The 18,486-nt window shown below is 55.8% G+C and overlaps 7 protein-coding genes across 7 annotated transcripts; 4 read left to right on the top strand and 3 right to left on the bottom strand.

Annotated features, from left to right (window-relative positions):
• Window positions 1-818: 818 nt before the first annotated feature.
• Window positions 819-2,429, top strand: DL89DRAFT_212654 (Spc97/Spc98; the record flags this gene model as incomplete). The annotated part of the gene is made up of 1 exon (XM_040884229.1): window positions 819-2,429. A coding segment is annotated over one exon (1,611 nt), but the record flags the coding sequence as incomplete, so codon positions are not given.
• A 743-nt stretch (window positions 2,430-3,172) lies between these two features.
• On the top strand, window positions 3,173-4,723 carry DL89DRAFT_222131 (uncharacterized protein; the record flags this gene model as incomplete). Its single annotated transcript, XM_040884570.1, has 1 exon — window positions 3,173-4,723. The coding sequence occupies one exon, from the start codon at window positions 3,173-3,175 to the stop codon at window positions 4,721-4,723; it is 1,551 nt and encodes a 516-aa protein (XP_040744953.1).
• Window positions 4,724-4,751: 28 nt separating this feature from the next.
• DL89DRAFT_125388 (OTU-domain-containing protein) lies at window positions 4,752-6,115 on the bottom strand. Its single transcript, XM_040883264.1, has one exon. The coding sequence runs from the start codon at window positions 5,686-5,688 to the stop codon at window positions 4,780-4,782; it is 909 nt and encodes a 302-aa protein (XP_040744952.1). The 5' UTR covers window positions 5,689-6,115; the 3' UTR covers window positions 4,752-4,779.
• DL89DRAFT_266451 (uncharacterized protein) lies at window positions 5,691-6,493 on the bottom strand (the record flags this gene model as incomplete). The annotated part of the gene is made up of 1 exon (XM_040887084.1): window positions 5,691-6,493. A coding segment is annotated over exon 1 (315 nt), but the record flags the coding sequence as incomplete, so codon positions are not given.
• Window positions 6,494-6,541: 48 nt separating this feature from the next.
• Window positions 6,542-8,746, top strand: DL89DRAFT_221860 (uncharacterized protein; the record flags this gene model as incomplete). The annotated part of the gene is made up of 3 exons (XM_040884543.1): window positions 6,542-7,339; window positions 7,373-7,543; window positions 8,132-8,746. 3 exons carry the CDS (start codon window positions 6,542-6,544, stop codon window positions 8,744-8,746), a joined length of 1,584 nt encoding a protein of 527 aa, XP_040744950.1.
• Window positions 8,747-10,406: 1,660 nt separating this feature from the next.
• Window positions 10,407-12,317, top strand: DL89DRAFT_266449 (vacuolar protein 8). The gene has a single exon (XM_040887083.1). The coding sequence runs from the start codon at window positions 10,450-10,452 to the stop codon at window positions 12,118-12,120; it is 1,671 nt and encodes a 556-aa protein (XP_040744949.1). The 5' UTR covers window positions 10,407-10,449; the 3' UTR covers window positions 12,121-12,317.
• Window positions 12,318-14,433: 2,116 nt separating this feature from the next.
• DL89DRAFT_266436 (uncharacterized protein) lies at window positions 14,434-15,245 on the bottom strand. Its single transcript, XM_040887082.1, has one exon. The coding sequence runs from the start codon at window positions 15,187-15,189 to the stop codon at window positions 14,503-14,505; it is 687 nt and encodes a 228-aa protein (XP_040744948.1). The 5' UTR covers window positions 15,190-15,245; the 3' UTR covers window positions 14,434-14,502.
• Between the last annotated feature and the right edge of the window lie 3,241 nt (window positions 15,246-18,486).

Raw genomic sequence — 18,486 nt, 5'->3', positions numbered from 1 at the left:
ACTGATCGCGCGCGTAATCAGTGATTACTGTTGTGCGAGTATCTGATTTGTTTACGACGCGTGAAACCCATGGCAAAGCGAGCTGAAGGCATGTCGACGCGACTGCTGCTGGTGGTTTCTGGACCCGCTATTTCCGCATTCCTTTTTTATTTATTACCGACACACATCAGACAGACATGGCCGAATTCAACCAGGCACTGCAGGGCTACATGGATGCGTTCCTGGGACGTGTCCCACGTGACGACCACCAAGGGAGGTCAAGGCGCATGGATCTGGCCAAGTACTACCGGCACATCGCCGACAGCAGCATAGCACCAGCTGTAGTACACGACGAGCAGCTACTTATTGATGATATCAAAAAGAAGCTGATGACAAGCACACAGAGCAGGCAGTCGGCGCTGGAAGTTGGTCAACAGTACAGCGAGCTGAAGCGGTTGGACCCAGAGCACGACTGGTGGCCCATTCTGTATCTGCTAGCCGCATGCAGCATGGGTGGCTCGCAGTCTTCGTTTGGCGACGGCATATCACCGCCGATGGGCGAGCAGGGAATGGGGAATATTTACATGGACCAGGTGGCACCGCCGGTGGGCAGCGGCGAGGCGCCAGGAGCGTACTCGACAGCAGGGTTTGGTCGGCGCAGTGGGCCGGATTATTTGGCGCGGGATGGGGGAAACGCATCTACGCAGGCAGACGGACCCGATAGGTTCGGCGAGCGGCGGGCGGTGGAGCCACCAGCACGCGAAAGCTCGCCATCGCAGATATCTGCGGGCGGTGAACCGTTCCTGTACCGGTCGCTGCCGTCGCATGACGACGCCGACGAAGCGGTGATGTTGCGTGATCTGATCTACGTGATGCAGGGAATCAGCGGAGCGTACATCAGCTGGAACGAGCAGATGGGGGCATTCACAATCCGTGCCGAGGTGCGGCTGTCGCGGCCCACGCGGGCAATGGTAATGACGCTGTCAGAGCTGGGCAGCCTGTGCCGCGATATCCAGCAATTCATTGCCGAGACGGAGCGGCAGGGCAAGCTGTACCAGCAAAGCTTCTGCGCAGAGCTGCAGCGCGAGATGACGCAGTACTTCAAGCTGGTGGCGGTGCTGGAGGCCCAACTGACCAAGGCCCCAGCACACCTGGAGCCGGGCGAGTCGGCGCTGGGGCTGACGCTGCGGCGGATGTATGCGTGGACGATCGAGCCGATGCAGAAGCTGCGGCTGATGGTGACGGCGATCCGCAAAGTGCAGGAGGGCAAGGGCGGCGGCGAGCTTCTGTCGACGCTAAGCACGCTGACGGATGACGGCGACCCATTCATCCACTCGTTCTCGCGGCGGCTCTTGCTGACAGCGTCGGCGCCGTTCAACGAGACGCTGGTGCGGTGGGTCACGGACGGCGAGCTGGTGGATCCATACGAGGAGTTCTTCATCAAGGTCAAGGCCGACCAGGGCGACAAGCTGTGGGACGGCAAGTACAGCGTGGCCCAGGATATGATCCCCGTGCATATCAACGGCGATATGCCGTGGAAAATCTACCAGATTGGCCGTTCGCTGAACTTTCTGCGGGTCGCGTGCGACGACGGCAAGTGGGTAGCCGAGCAGGGCCCGCGCACGCAGCTCACCGAGGACCTGGCGGATCCAGGGGCTTTGGAGCGTTTTGTGTATCGGTCGTCGTCGATGGTCAACGAGCGGCTGATGCATGTGCTGATGGACCGGTTCCAGCTGATGGGCCATATGCAGGCGCTACGGCGGTACCTGCTGCTGGAGCAGGGCGATTTCTCGCTGGCGCTGGTTGAGACGCTGGACAATCTGCGCAAGCGCATGGCGCGGTCATACGGCCTGTCAGGGTACGCCAAGGACAAGGGCGGCCCTGATCTGTCGGCGGCGCTGACGTCCGCTATCCGAGCGTCCAATGCGCAATACGAGCCGTCCGAGTTCATTGCGGCCATGCGGCTGCTGTTCCGGACCAGTGAGGATGGCGCTGAGCCGGCAGCATCGGTAAGCGACGATGTGAGCATCACGTATGTACTAGCAGAGCCACTTGATTCGGTGATTCCGCGCAAGACCATGCGGCGGTACAGCGAGATCAACCGCTTTCTGCTGAAGCTGAAGCGCGTGGAGCACTCGCTGAGCCAGCTGTGGCAGCGCCAGATGGGGGCGGCGCGGGCAGCATTGCGGGACAGCGAGCTGCGGCGGCGGCGCAAGAGCAATGGGATTGGCGAGTCGCCGCTGGTGACTGCGGAGCTGCGGCAGATGTACCGCGAGAGCGAGATTGCGTGCTCGGAGATGGTGCAGTTTTTCCACCAGGTGCAGCGGTACATCTCGCTCAATGTCATCGAGGGCGCGTGGGGCGACTTTGTTGCGGCCACCAAGCCCGGCCACGGCGAGGCCGACATTGACCGGTGGAGCAAGGCCCACACAAAGTACGTTGACACCATCCGTGACTTTGTATGCAATCCCCAGCGCCCGCTGCTGCGCCCGCTGACCACGCTCATCGACACTGCTGTGCAGTTTGTCAACAAGGCCAACGAGATCTATAGCGAGCGCATGCTGGTCGACAGCACCGACAAGGCCAACAGCCTGCACTTGCTGATTACGCGCTTCCGCGACCACGTCAAGGAGTTCATCGGCCCGCTGGCCCACAACACGTCCAGCGACCTGCAGTTCCTGGTGGTCACCATCAACTTCAACGACGGCTACATCAGGTCGGCCCGCGCATAGACGGCCTATGACGTCGGATGGCTGGGGTCATTCGCTGGGAGGAGTGATCGCTTGCCAGAAACGAAGGAAAAAAGTTTTTTTTTTTTTTTTTTTTTTGGCCACGCCCCCAACCCCTCGCCAGATTTCGCAGTTTCGCTCCTCTGCTTCAATTTCAGCTGTGTACAATTTTTTCCTTGGTTTTCTAATTAAGCTAACGGGCCAGAATCTTGCCGACACGCCATTAGTGCTAGATTTATTTTTAAGGAAGCAGAACGAAAGAAAAAAGCATGTCGAACGAAGGCACCAACAATTCCGTGGAGGACGCGACCAAGAAGCTGGCCGGCGCTTCGCTCAATGTGAAGGCGAGGGAGTTCAAGCCCACATTCAACAAAAAGGCGCCTGCCTTTGTGCCCCGGTCGTTTGCACCCAAGCCGGCCGCTGCTCCTGCTGCTGCTCCTGCCGCTGGTCCGGCTCCAAAGGCCATGACGATCAGCTTTGGTGGGGCTCCCAAGCCTGCTGAGGCTCCTAAGCCTGTTGAAACTCCTAAGCCTGTTGAAGCTCCTAAGCCTGCTGAGGCTCCCAAGCCTGCTGAGACCCCTAAGCCTGCTGAGACCCCTAGGCCTGCTGAGGCTCCCAAGCCTGTCGATGCTCCCAAGCCGGTGCCAGCCCCCTTGGAGAACATTAGCGAGGAGGTTGAGGCCGAGGAGGAGATGCTGCTTGACGAGCACTTCAAGGAGCACTTCAACGTTATCTTCATTGGACACGTTGATGCGGGCAAGTCGACACTAGGCGGCAACATCCTGTTCCTAACCGACATGGTGGACAAGCGCACAATGGAGAAGTACGAGCGCGAGGCCAAGGAGGCCGGACGCGAGTCGTGGTATCTGTCGTGGGCGCTGGATACGAACCAGGAGGAGCGCGCCAAGGGTAAGACGGTGGAGTGCGGGCGCGCGTTCTTTGAGACGACGAAGCGCCGCTACACGATCCTGGATGCGCCAGGGCACAAGAACTTTGTGCCGAGCATGCTGGGCGGAGCAGCGCAGGCCGACGTGGGTGTGCTGGTGATTTCGGCGCGCAAGGGCGAGTTTGAGACGGGCTTTGACCGCGGAGGTCAGACGCGCGAGCACGCGGTGCTGGCCAAGACCGCGGGCGTGCGGCGGCTGATTGTGGCTATCAACAAGATGGACGATCCGACCGTCAAGTGGGACAAGGCGCGGTACGACGAGATCATCACCAAGCTGACGCCGTTCCTGAAGGGCGCCGGCTACAACCCCAAGACTGATCTGATCTACCTGCCGATTTCGGGCTATACTGGTGCTGGCGTCAAGGATCGTGTGGGCGCTGCGTGCTCGTGGTACACTGGGTCGTCGCTGCTGGAGACGCTGGACGACATGCAGGCCGTGGACCGCAAGATCAACGGACCGGTGCGCATCCCGATCAGCGAGAAGTACAAGGAGATGGGCACCATTGTGTCGGGCAAGATCGAGTCGGGCCACATCAAGCTCAACCAGAAGCTGATGGTGCTGCCGGACAAGCGCCTGACCGAGGTCAGCGCCATCTACGGCGAGAACGACCAGGAGGAGCCGTCGGCTGTGTGCGGCGACAACATCCGCATCCGCCTGCGCGGCATCGAGGAGGAGGACATCCAGCCGGGCTTTGTGCTGACCGACACCAAGCACCCGTGCCGCAGCACGCGCGTGTTTGATGCGCAGCTGGTGATTCTTGATGTCAAGAACATCATCACTGCCGGCTACAAGTCGGTGCTGCACGTACACACCGCGGTCGAGGAGGTCGCCCTGACGCAGCTGCTGCACCAGCTCAACAAGAAGGGCCAGAAGAGCCGCACCCCGCCCAAGTTTGTCAAGAAGGGCATGGCCTGCATTGTGCGCCTCGAGACCGCCCAGCCCGTCTGCGTCGAGCGGTTCAAGGACTTCCCGCAGCTCGGCCGCTTCACCCTGCGCGACGAGGGCAAGACCATTGCCATCGGCAAGATTGTCAAGCTCATCGACACCAACGAGGTCAATGCCAACTAAGCGGTCTGCTGGTTACCAAATACATTTGCCAACCAGGAATTTTTGTGTATTGAAAGCTACGCGACCTCGGCAAAGTTGACGTGGCCGGTGGAGCTAAAGTGCGCCTGCGCTTCGCCCTCGCCGTGCAGGATTGCGTTGCAGTCGGCACACCGCAGCATAAACTGCGCCTTGTCTGTGTACTCGTGCTTGATGCGGAGCTTGTCGGCCAGCTCCCGGGCTGCCGCCAGGACATCATCCACAGTGTCGCTGACATTGAACATGGTCAGGTCAAAGTCGGCGGGGCTGTCTGTGTCGTATGTGAAGGCCACGTAGTCGTAGTGCACGCCGCTGTACAGCAGAATGACCCTTGACGCATGCCTGTCTTCGCCAAACCTGTCGATCCTCCTTGTCTGGATATCGACCGAGCACACCTCGACCTCAAACTCGTCGCTGAATATCGCCAGCTCGATGCCGCCGCCCCAGCTCTCGGCATTGGCAATCCACTGGCAGTACTGCTCGGCCGGCTGCCCAAGCACTGCGTCCGAATACACTGCTGGGTTCTCGAGGATCCGGTCTACCACAATATGCCGCATGCGCTCCATGGTTATGTCAGGCTTGCCGAGCGTGTGTGCTAGGGCACGGAACAGGCAGTTGTTGTCGCCGGGGACAGTGCGCCGGACTAGGTAGCCTTCGCCGACTGCCACGGAGCTGTCGGCCTGGGAACTGTGCGTGGCTGGTGTTTGTTCTTCAATCCTGGCCACTGTCAGAGTGTCGCCAGTGGCAATGGGGGTGTCGCGCAGCAGTGTGTCGTCCCTGAGCGTCAGGGGGACCGGCGGGTACCCGCACTTTATCTGCAGGTTCCCGACCGGGATGGACGTCGCCGCCGATATGCGCTGCTTGAGCTCGAGGAACGTCGAGGATGTGCTGAGCCCGCCAATATCATGCAGTCCGTCTTCGGCGCGCGTGCGGAGCTGAACGCGCGACATTATGAAGTTAAAATGTTGAAAAATGCTAATGAGGAGGAAGAGCCCTTCAAAGGGGGGGAAGCCATGTCGTCATTGGTGCTATATGCGCTAATCCAGCGATTTCCGCGTCTGGCGGTGCGTTTTTTCTTTGGGACAGGTTTCAAAGGCCCAGCACTTTTTCTCACTCAATTGGCGAAGCACTTTCTTTTTTTTCCTCTAGCCGATTTCATTCGCTTCTAATAACCGCTGAGGCTTGCTCTCATCACCAGCAAAAAGAAACGAGCAACGAGGGGTTTCAGTTCTGTGCGCTACTTTACTTATTTCTCGCGCCCACAATTGAAAAAAGCTTCAAGAGGTACACATCAGATTCTATATGCTCAACAGCCCATAGCCCCGATTTGATACTTCGATTGGAGGAGCGAGGCACCAATGTGTCTTGCCATTGCGCGAAGAGCACGGCTGGCGGTTCTACTGGACGCTCGGTAGCCGCAAAGGATGGCCCTTTTCTGCTGGCGGTTTGCAGCCAGGCTTGAGGCAAATTCGGCCCCTCTTACCCAGACCGTTTTACCACTCCACCATGCGCCTGCTACTTCTCTCGTTTTGGGCAGCGAGCTACTATGGCTGCCTGCACCCTTTTCCCCACTTCTTTCCTGGCCTCCATACCAGTTGTCTTTTATGCAGCATTCCCTGGTGTTCATTGCGCGTAACTCACACCCCTTACGTTGCCGGCTAACGAAACTGTATAGGCAAAGACCAAACAGCAGCTTTTATATTAAGCAAACAGAAGCTAACGAATCCAACCGAGGGCCATGTCGCGAAAACTGCAAGGTAATGTGTCGGCCAGGACATCACCCACATACGCCCCTGTGACACGATGTGCTGTCTAATCCTCTCCGCGCCTTTAGCCGAGATTGAACGGGTGTTCAAGAAAGTTGCCGAGGGCATCGAGGAGTTTGAGGACTGCCACGACAAAGTAGTGAATGCGTCGAGCGCAAGCCAAAAGGAGAAGTACGAGACCGACCTGAAGAAGGAGATCAAGAAGCTGCAGCGGTTGCGAGACCAGATCAAAACATGGCTGCAGAGCAACGAGATCAAAGACAAGCAGGACCTGCTGCACCACCGGAAACTGATCGAGAAGCAGATGGAGAAGTTCAAGGCCATTGAGAAGGAGATGAAAACGAAGGCATACTCTAAAGAAGGCCTCCAACTATCCATGCGGCTGGACCCGAAGGAGAAGGAGAAGCAGGACCTGTGCAACTGGCTGGCCGACTCGGTAGACTCGCTAACAACCCAGATTGACGTGCTCGAGGCGACTGCCGAGCAAATCGAGGGCAACATGGGCAAGAAGCGCCGCGACGCGGGCAAGCTCGAGCAGCTGGGCTCCATCCACGAGCGCGTCGAGCGGCACAAGCACCATATCAAGTGCCTGGAGAGGATACAGCGGCTGCTGGAGAACGAGAGCCTGTCGACAGAACAGGTCCAGGCCATCCAGGAGGATGTCGACTACTATGTCACCGAGAACGAAGACGTGGACTTTGTCGAGGACGAGTACATCTACGACGACCTGCCATTGGACGACGACGACGGCCTGTTCACAATACCGGGCGAGGACGACACGTTTGGCCATGACCAGGGCGACGACAACGAAGACAGCTTATCTCATAAGGACTCAGTATCGTCGCACAACGTCAGCCATAGCCACCAGTCGTCAACTCATGCAGCCGTACCATCAGAACCTGAGCCAGTACCATCGACAGCTCTGCGGAGTGCGTTGGGCAGCAAGAGCAACAGCACAACACGGTTAATGTCAGCTGTGGTGCCACAACCATCAACCCTGCCGCCAGCACCGGTGGAGTCCAAGAACGCGTGGACAGAGGTCAAGGAGAGCGTGCTGAGCCCAACAAAGCCGCCATCAGCAGCGACCACATCCCTGCCGCCGCCACCGCCGGCATCGTCGCTGGCGCAGCCGTGGGCTGCTATCGCCAGTCAGAACATTGTGACAACAGCGACGACAACAGCCGGCGTCCAGGCAGTGCTTGCCGCCAGTAATTCCTCCGTGCCAGCAGCATCCCCTACTGCCTCCTCCATTGTGTCGCCAGCCGATCAGAAGACACCAGCAGCGACTAGTAACGCTGGCAGCAGCAGCGCGGTGACCACGGATCCTGTAGGCAAGAAGGCGACAGCCGCACATGAGGCCACCGCTGCCAGCCAGTCGAAGCCGCCAGCGGCCAGTGCAACAGCAAAGCAGACAGGCAAGAAGGCAGCTGCTCTCCTGTCCACTGCTAGCGCGCCTGCAGTTGGTGCGCCTTCAGTGAGCGCCGCTGTAAATACAAGCGGCCCAGTCACTCCGGTCGCTGATGACAGCAGCACCACTGTCGCTGTTGGCTCTGAAAAGCTAACCAACGGGCAGCAGCAGCCGCCAGTGGCAGCAGCGCGCTCGGGGACGTCGCCAGTGGGCACCAAGGGTGCTGCGCAATCCGGCGAGCAGCCCAGTCGGGCGGCCACCGGCAGCGCGCCGGCGATGCCTCGACCCAAGTGCTTCACGCTGTTCCAAGACAGCCATGTTCCAGACGCCTTTGCTGAGCTGATGGCGACATTCCTCAAGGCCAAGGACCAGTTCTCGGCCCGGCAGAACGCGGCCGGCTACTACGCGCTGCAGCGGCAAATGGTCGACCAGAGCCTGCACGGGATCCCCGGGCTTCTTGACCAGGAGCGGCCCAAGGCGCACAGCCAGCCGCAGGCCAGCACGCCCGCGTACTACCCGCAGACGGCGCTGCCGGTGATGGAGCACCCGGGCATGGCGTCGCGGCTGGACCTGGACACGCTGTTCTTTGCGTTCTACTACCTGCCCAACACGTACCAGCAGTACCTGGCGGCCAAGGAGCTGAAGCGGCAGTCGTGGCGGTTCCACAAAAAGTACTACACGTGGTTCCAGCGGTACGAGGAGCCGAGCGACATCACAGACGACTACGAGCAGGGCACGTACATCTACTTTGACTACGAGGGCTCGTGGTGCCAGCGCAAGAAGTCCGAGTTCCGGTTCGAGTACCGGTTCCTCGAGGACGCAGAGCTGGTCTAGACCCGGTCCCCAGCCCGCTGCCCGGTCTCTGAGTATCAATTTTTTTCATCGTCCCTCCCCAAAAAAAATCTGGTTGTCGCCGTAATTCGTCACAACTCCACCAACGCGCTGCGCCATTAATTTTTCATTTACGCCGCCCCATTTGGCAATTGATGTGCCTGGTGCTCCTTTGGGACCGACGTGGACAACGCCGCTGGGCGGATCTCGCCCTCCCCAAAATCAATGGCTGCTACGCGGCTTGTGCCCGCCGAGCCGCGAGTCGCCATGGCGCAGACGAGCCGCAACCAGCCAATTACATAATTTGTTGATTCAGACACAGCCAGGCAAAGTGCGGGCGCCCACTGCGTGCAGCTTTCAGCAGAAGAAACAATGGCCACGGGGCTTGGCCAATAGGCGCGATCGATTGGAGGCAGTGAGAAACGCGCGGTGCCTCGGCTTGGGCTTTATTTGCTTCAGTTTTTTCGCCGAGCATTTGCTCTGCAAGCGCTAATGCGGAACATGGCAAATGCTGTGTGGGGGGTGGGTTGCCGGTGCCCGGAGGGGTATAAAAGGAGGCATTTCCACGCGCGAATTCCTCTCGCCCTTCGATATCTCTGGCTAGCCCTCCTTTTCTCCTCTCCCCCTTTCGCCTTCTTCCTCCATCGCATCTGCCGATAGTTTTTTTTTCGCAACACCGCGCAACTCGAATTAATTATTATTTAGCGTGTATTTTTACATCTCACCCTTTGCGGATCACATTTATTATTGCCTCGTAAATAACGTGCGTGGATCACACGAAAACAGATAATGAGCGACAACTTTTACCCGAGTATGGCATCCCACACGCACTTTGTGCCGGCGAACTTTGAGCCAGCGTATGCGCGGGCGCAGCCGATCAAGCCTGCGGCGTCGCCGCGCATGTCGATCGCGTTTGAGCGCAAGTTTGTGGCGAAGCGCGGGCGGTCGTCGGATGCCGACATGTCGAATGCCTTTGACTCGTTTGGCGACCACCAGCGGTGCGTGTATCTGCGCAAGACCGTCATGTTCACGGGGCCCAAGCGCATCAAGGCCGTGCAATCCGAGGTCTGAAAAAAGCAGCTTAACGAATTATTTGTACTATTCCTCCTCTTCCCTTAACCCTCGCTGAAAAATGCCCACCCAGAAAACATTGACTATTTAAAAACACGTACATGTCGGCTTGGGAATAGCATGGTGCCATTGTGCGTATGTGCGTTTTGCCAATGGATAGTGACATGCGCGCAAAAGCTAATAAATTTATATGCGTGGTTGTGGGCACAGACTTGCTTGTCGCAAGGTCTACTTTTTTTTTTTTTTTTTTCCTTTTTCCCCTCAACAAAAATAAAACAACTTTCCAGCACATCCTCAGCCGTTTCTCTTTTCCTTCCTCAAATTGCAACCTGACACTTCCCCCTCTCCCCCTTTCACAACCCCCACTTCCTGTTTGCAATCCCCTTCCAGCGGCGTGTTTATTGTTTAGTTGTTTGACCCGTACATAGTCTGCAAAATGGGTGCTACGTGCTCGAGCATTATGCGCTTCAGCGCCTGCTGCAATTTACATGGTAGGAACGATGAGCCAAGCAGGAGGCGACTAAACTGTCGTCATGGCGCACAGCTAACGCCCTCATGCATCTTTCCTTGTAGAAGATAACACAAACAGAGAGGACGAGCCGCTGCTGGCCGACAAGGAGCGGCAGGCCGTCAACATGCTGGTGGACCTGTTCGAGCACCGCTCCACAGTGAGCTTCTACGACGGCGAGCCGCTGCAGGCCCTGTCGACTCTAGCGTACTCTGACATATACCACCTGCAGCTGTCGGCGGCAACGGCGTTCAGCGAGATTTCGGAGATTGACGCGCGGCCGGTGTCGCGCGAGACAATGGAGCCCATCCTCTACCTCCTGCAGTCGCCGCATATCGACGTACAGCACGGGGCATCGGCGGCCCTGGGCAACCTGGCGGTTTGCCTGGAAAACAAGCTTCTGATAGTGAAGATGGGCGGGCTGGAGCCGCTTATCCGGCAAATGCTGTCGCCCAACGTGGACGCGCAGATAAACTCTGTCGGGTGCATCACAAACCTGGCGACGGCGGAGGAGAACAAGATGAAGATTGCCAAGAGCGGGGCACTGATTCCGCTGACGCGCCTGGCCAAGTCGCGGGATATCCGGGTGCAGCGCAACGCAACAGGCGCGCTGCTAAACATGACGCACAGCGCAGAGCACCGGCAGCAGCTGATTAATGCAGGGGCGGTTCCCGTGCTGGTCAGTCTGCTGGACTCGGATGATGTGGAGCTGCAGTACTACGCCACCACGGCGCTCAGCAACATTGCCGTAGATGCGTCTGGCCGGCGGCGACTGTGGGACTCGGAACCAACGCTGGTGGACGCGCTGATTCGCTTTATCGACACGTCGACAATCAAGGTGCAGTGCCAGGCGGTGCTCACTTTGCGCAACCTGGCGTCCGACGAGGAATACCAGATACAGATTGTCGAGAAGGGCGGGCTCGAGTCGCTGCTGCCGCTCCTGCAGTCGGCGTATGTGCCACTGGTGGTGTCGGCGTCGGCGTGCCTGCGCAATATCTCGATTCACCCAGCCAACGAGGAGCCTATTGTCAGCGCTGGGTACCTGCCGTGCTTGGTCAACCTGATCACGCAGTCAGACAACCGCGAGGCCCAGTGCCATGTCATCTCGGCGCTGCGCAATCTGGTGGCCAACAGCGAGTCCGATATGGAGTCGATTGCCGAGCTGGGCGTCTTTGACCACATCAAGCCGATTATCTCGGATGAAAACACCGACGAGGTCGTGCTGGTCGAGATGACAGCGGCACTAAGCGTGTTTGCCCAGAACGACTCGCTGCGGCCGTACATGTTTGCTGGCAAGTACCTGGAGCTGCTGCTGCCATTCACACACCACGACTCGTACGACATTCAGTACAGCGCATGCGTGGCGATCAGCGGCCTGGCGCACAAGTGCTACGAGGACAGCGACTATTTTGTGCGCGCGTGGGATCGGCCTGACGGCGGGCTGCAGTCGTATCTGGCGTCGTTTTTGGCCCTCGACGACAGCAGTCTGGACGTCAGCCTGCGGTCTATTGCCGTGTGGACTGTGCTGATTCTGCTCGAAGTAGGGTCGCCAGAGCTCACGCAGCTGATTACTGGCCACCCGTCAATCATCAAGAACATCGAGGCTATCGCGGAGGCGAGCACGCTGGCGAACGGCGACGAGAGGGGCGAGTATGATGTTGGGCCGGGGTACCGTGGCAGCAGGGCGCTGGACGGAGACGCGTCCAGCATCGACTTTTTGGGTGACGAGGAAGAGTACGACCGCATTGACGCGCTAGCACAGCAGGTTATTGCGCTGGTGCATGAAATCGAGTACTAGACAAGCCCTGCCCTTGTGCATCTCTTCTACCTCCTGCTACTTTCTGGCATGCTACACCTCCCATCCCACCACGCATTTAGCCCATGTATCCCTGCAACCCTTCTTTGCTTTCCTCTTCGTCTCGCCGCTCTACATAGCACTTTCCCCTGCTTTCGACCAAATGTCGTTGTTTTCATAATACCAGCCTACTATAAATACTCTGCTCGCGATGCGAGCTCGGCTGCTAGTCAGCATGGGTTGACACGTCGATAAGGGCATCACGGCGAACCGGTCATTTGAACGTGTTGGATGGTTGTTGGTGCAATGGCGGTCATGGACATCTCCCATCTTGGTGGCCTGCTCAGCGCAGGCGCTTCAGTGCTGGTTCGCTGCTGCTGGAAGCAGAATCGCCTGCTGCTGCACGCCTCTTGCGCGACCTCTTTGTCGCAGGGGTGGTGCCAGAAGCATCGGCAGCAATGGCCGTAGGGCAACAGAACCGTTCAGGAATATTGCCTGAATCACAGAGTGACTGGAAAACGAGTCTGAAGTTTAGAACTGCTGTGAGATCGCGGTTCAAGAGCCGAGACGAATAGGCCCGCCTGTATTATGCCATGGCCTGCTTACATGACTCGCTTGTACAACGGAGAAGACCATGGCACTTCACAGTTGGGTTCTTCGATCTCTGGTAGGGCCGCGGGTTGGGAACATACCGGAATGTCTGCTACAGCAGCTGATGCAGCAGCAAGTGAATCGGCCGCTACTGCTGCAGTTGCTGCAGTGGCCTCTGTTTCATCTGATGGCATCTTCGCTGCTTCGCGTGCAGCCTTCTTGGCCAATTTTTCGCCCTTTCTGCTGCTTTCCTTGCCTCTGTTGCTGCCCTCTTTGCTGCGTTGATCTCGGTAAGCTGCTCGCGTGTTTTTGAAATAAACACCTGCTTGATTACTTGCTTGTCTAAGCGCACATGGCCTGGGATCCATGATGTCCGCAGAGGCAAGCATTGGGGGGGGGAGACTTGCCAAGCTGCTCATTCTCGATAAGCTGGCATAGACGAATGTATGCATGCAGATGCTGAAGTGGATTTGCCTTAGCACCATAGTATCGGCTGTCTTTGGCGAATCTGTACTTGGCATCATAGGCATTAAGGACTGGTGCCAGCTTGTTGTAGATTGCAAGCATCGGTGGAGTGAGCACACTGAGATCAGGGTGCCTAGAGGCAACTGCCTGGCGGAGCTTCTGTGCAGATGTATAAATACACACTTGACATGCATTATTGAACTCAGTCTTAGACACATTGCCCATTGTACTGTGCAGTGTGTTTTTGCGGCTGCGAATATCAATCAGTTTGGCCAGAATCCGCTGTAGGCAAGTGCCATAGTGCAACACAATGTTGTTCTTGTATGCTGTCATCAGCTCGGTATCTACGTATGTTGCTACTTGATTCATTTCACACACGCCATGTAGCTCGATATCACCATTATGTAGTAGATAAATATAAATATGATATATAACTACATCACCAAAATCTGCGCTCGACAGTTCTGACTTGTCCTTCCGGTTAATGAAATCCTCGGCAGATATAGCCGTCTTCGCCTTCAGGTTGTGATAAATGAATAAATAAATTGAGCGAAAGAATCCCTTTTTCACAAATATTGCAGTGTCAAAGGCATCATTATCAGCTAGTTGATAGAGTAATATCCATCATGCAAGCATGTATGTATGCTTTTTGATGATATTGATGCTGTGTACAAATTGCTCTAGGCGGGGCAACATAGAATCACGGAAGCCAATACCACCAAGTGATGTCTTTATGACAGTAGTGCTGGGGGTAATATTCATTTGAGAAATTCAATAGGCAAGTAAGAAGAGAAATGATGCTGTTCAGTTTTGCTGTATTGCAGAAGCATAGCATTAAGAACTTTTTATTAAAAATGATCTGGCTTGCATGGTTCTTGGGGCCCTTAGCACTGATACAGTCTCTTGAATCAGTCTATACAGACTGGGTCTATTGTGGCCCAAATACTACTGCTTACGCATGTTCATAAGACAAATTAATTTATAAAATATATCCACAAATATCCTAAGAGTGTTGCGCAGCTGGTGATGACCACCATGATGATGCCATGGAGGTTATCAGGCCGACCGACAATGAGAGCAGCTCTTGCGCCGAACCAATGGAGATATCTAGTGGAGACCTGTGACCACTACAATAACAACTTGTCGCCCTGGTTTCACCAATAAGGTCAGATGCCGCACAGGATCAAAAGGAGTTTACGGAGCAAGTCACCCAAACTCGCTTTGAGGCTTAAAAGTTTTATCTTTTAATCAATTAAAAAGGTTCTAGCAGATGGTCGGATACTTCTTGGACTATGAAATCATATCTGTAGGTAAAGATACGAGAAATTATCAAATGTAGGTGCTGTTGCGGAAAGCTGACTGATGCATGAAGTGTCGAGATGCAAGTAGCTCTGCAGGAATTCCCTTGTAGTCGTTGCTCGGCCTCGGAGCCCGCATCCCATCATACGACTGGCGTCCGTTTTTGAGGAGATACGACGACACTGCCGACATTATTGTCTTGTCGGTCTCGTCAAACATATCCAAGTCCACTGCAACGCTCTGCTGTGTTCCCCGCCCGCTCCTGTCGCTCCACCTCTGCGCCCTGACAAACCTGCGCTGGAACTCGATTGCCTCCACCCACATATCCCTGGCGCTTTTGTTCTTGGCCAGCAGCGGAATCACTCTGTTTGATGTCTGCACGAGCACACCCTTGGAGCCATGCACGCTGACATCGCATATGTCTATGACCGGAATGTACCATTTGGGTGATGCTACATAGCGGCTGTGGAGGGACGAAACCTGGGCTGTCTTGGGGGTCGATTCGAATGAGCAGTTGGAGAGGAACATGGGTTTGTCTGTGTAGAGGGCGAGCGCGTCGTGGTCGAGCACCACGAGTCGTTTCTGCCACTGCCCGCGCCGGCTCTTCTTGTGCATGTAGCCGGCAAACACCTCGCTACCGGACGAGGGGCGGAGTGTCGCGGAGCTGCTGTTTAGAAGCCGCTCACGGATTGATGAGGCATCTATATTTCTGGTCATATCAAAAGTCTAGAGAGGATAGTTTGGATTAAGGAGTAAGGGGTGAAGAAGGAAATGCTGCTGTAGGTCCTGCTCAAGGTGTGGCCCAGTCGACCCAGGCGGCTGTTGCGGCTCTTATATTGTAGACGAGAGAATGGATAGTGCAGCATGACCCGCTTGTTTTGCACTGGCGCTCGCAGAATGATGTATTCGTACCTGTGGCATTAGGTGACAATACCAGGCATTATTGCGCCTTTGTCAGTGGGTCCGGCACATTGCCAGTATGACTAGGGATTGACCCTACGTCGCACATACCGCGCACTCTGCCATGCAACCCACGGTAGAGGTCGCCAGTGCTGAACTATTCGGCCCATCAATAGCTTGGGTAATGGGGGACCGAAACTGGCTTGTTCTCTGGAGAGCAAGCCCCAGTCGCTATTGAGGGCAGGAGCCAGCCCCACCGGAGGGGGCGCAGCGCTCGTGATGAAGCCCCGGTGAGCCGGAGGAAAGGGGAAGTCTTTGGTGGGGGAGAGCCCGCTCTCGAACCGCTCTGCGGTTCCGGAGCTTTTGGCTGAGCTGATGCGAGCCATCAGCGATTGGCTCGAGCCGCAAACTTTTTTGGTTTTCGCGGTATAAAATGCGCGTCATCTGGTGGCTGAAAAATTTTCAACCTCAGACCTTTCTCTTTCCGCCTTGCCTCTCGCTGTACGCTTCTCATCTACTTTCTAGGTAAGCATCCATGCTGCTGGTTTTTCTGCATCTTTCGGTTGCTCGATGCTGTGGATGATGTCTTCACTTCTATCCCCGTCTTATCGATCATGGTGATAACCTAACGGCCCATTCGCTGTGGGCTAATACTTGCCAGTATACCTTGCTGACCACCTCTATTGAGCAAACAACCCCGCTTCTAGCTGGCACTGCCGGTGCGGTGATGTGTTGGATTCGACAGTGCTGCTAACTGCTGTATCTATTCCCGTGCTTTTTAGGTATCAGGCAGTTCCGACTCGCCCTCTGGGCCCGAGGTCCCATCTTGGTTGCGGTAAGGTTTGTATCCGATCCTGGTCTTGCCCTCGTTATCTTGAGGAAGATGATGAAGATTTTTTACTATTCGCAGTTTCCACCGAAGGGTCCTCACGGATCGATGCAGGGTCATTTGACCTTCCTTAGAAGTCTTATTCCTCCACACCAAACCCACACGTTTGCGTTTGAAAATCTGCACCATTTTGCTGACTGTCGGTTTTCTTCATTTAGGTATTTGTGTCATGTCGAGCAAGCTGCCAATGTGTCGTGGGCCGCGGCTGAGGATGTTTCAAGGTACATTTCAACGCTCTTGCGCTAGTTTTTCTTTGCGACACGCCATGTAAATATGATGAAAATTGTAACGAATTTAGGAAGTGCCGTCTTAGACAATGATGTCTGTGACGATTGTTCTGTTTCTGAATATGCATGAACGCGGTCCACGTCTCCGTGGCAGTGGAACTGCTGATGCTGAATGGTTGACTCCCACTAATCGCCCCATTGCTTTCTTGTCCCGAGTAGATCCGCCGCGCAAGTATCCAAGCGGTTTTGAGCATTCTTGCCGTTAGCTGTTTGATAGCCTCCTTGTAAATAAAGCAAATTTTTGCGCATTACGTCGCCGCTCTAGTGTTGGGCGCTGAGTGCAATGGAGCCGATAGCAAAGAACCGCCGCTGCGCTGAGGCATCGCGGTTCGCCAAACCGCACTGAGCGCTGTTTGCAGTTTGGGCGATCTGTGGCTCTTCTCTCAGCTGTCTGGCACGGCAGAGGCGCACCTAGTTACACGAACTGGTCACAATGCATAGCCGTTCAGGCGATACACCCGCCAGATGCACCCCGCTGGTTCGACAATTGCCATGCACTTGCGCAAAGACGAGGCGGGTTTAATGATGCCTGTGTCCCCGCACTTCATTGCCAAAGGAAACTATCGCCATTGGGCACCCATTTGCGCAAGCAGCAGCCAGGATTGGTGGTGGGGGAGGGGAAGCACTGGCAGCAATAGCGTCTAGAGCCCCCACTTGCTGACTGGTGGTTCTCGACTAGACAGAGTTATTTCCATCTGGTGTGTATCGGTGAGAGGGCGTCGGCAAGAGCCCTCTGTGCCCTCAGACTTGCTTCCTTCTCTCTTGTATCTGCTTCCCTATCGCTTTTGGTCACGCATTGCGACAAGTTATTTTTGAAACTCTTTAAAACTCTTTCGGTCTTTGCCGCTATTTCGATTCTGTAAGGTTTGTAACCCCGTTGACCACCGCCCGATCTAGACAGGGCGAACCCTGCTAAAGTGCCGCATGCGACCGGCTTATATGCAACTGTTATCATTTAATGAATGCCATGTGCTTGGTCAATATGCACGAGGAATTCGGCATTCGATTTGTCTCTATTTAAAACAAGGCCACTTGCCTCAAATTTGCCCTGCATGGTTAGGAGAGTGAGCGAGGCCACCGGCAGCAGTGCTGTGGAGAAGTGCCGTCGAGAACCGGAGTCCATGGCTCTCCGCACACCCTCCCCCATCGACCATCACCACCAGCAGCATGCTATACGTATCCCGCCCCTCGCCCCGCACTTCACTCAGCCGTGCTGACACATTGTCTGTATGTGCCTTCTCCTTCCCCACACAAGCAGGCTGATTCACCACATGGAGAAGCGAGGCTGTTTTGTTTGATTTTGACTGGGGTATGGATAAGGCTGCGCTGTTTTGAGGCTGGTTTGCTGCCCCAAAGTCTAGGCTTCTAGACCTGCCCACGCTTTTCTGACGCTTGGGCGGCTGCTTGCCTCTTGACTGTGGATTCTGTTTTGCCAGGTGAGATCGAAGGCATCAGTCAATTACTCGCTTTCACTTTATTTCCCCGCCAACCTGACGAATGTTTGGTTGGCTCTCGCCACTCCATATTGCAAATGCTCAACCCCCAGGCTTCGTACATCTGGAAAAATGAATGAACCAGGGCTGGGCAAGGGGTTTTCTGCTTGTATCTCGACATGGAGGAGGGGTGGGACGACGGTCATGAAGTCAGCGTTTATACGCACAGCATGTTGCACCAGCTATTCCCTCCGCCCCCCTTTCTCCTCTGCGTTGTTCACAATTCCCAACCGTTTTTTGCAACGGCTAAATACTCTTCCAAAGTCCAAACACAGTGTCAGCAAGCTGGCATACCGGCGCACATTGCTCGGAGACCAAACCGAATCGAGCCCAAACAAACAGTCCTCGCATTGTTTACTAACACACCACCACCTGGATCTATTACCTGTATGCCGCCTAGCCCAAAATACCTGCTCAAGAAGATGTGGAAAATGACATGGATCAA

This window comes from Linderina pennispora (genome assembly GCF_002104995.1).
Source record: "Linderina pennispora strain ATCC 12442 chromosome Unknown DL89scaffold_4, whole genome shotgun sequence".
In the NCBI taxonomy this organism is placed as follows: Eukaryota; Fungi; Kickxellomycota; class Kickxellomycetes; order Kickxellales; family Kickxellaceae; genus Linderina; species Linderina pennispora.
This window is presented reverse-complemented; position numbering and strand designations above follow the sequence as displayed.

Bases quoted from the DNA above. Each gene is read 5' to 3' on its own strand.
- DL89DRAFT_125388 (XM_040883264.1), bottom strand. From the start codon at position 5,688: ATGTCGCGCGTTCAGCTCCGCACGCGCGCCGAAGACGGACTGCATGAT.
- DL89DRAFT_266449 (XM_040887083.1), top strand. From the start codon at position 10,450: ATGCTGGTGGACCTGTTCGAGCACCGCTCCACAGTGAGCTTCTACGAC.
- DL89DRAFT_266436 (XM_040887082.1), bottom strand. From the start codon at position 15,189: ATGACCAGAAATATAGATGCCTCATCAATCCGTGAGCGGCTTCTAAAC.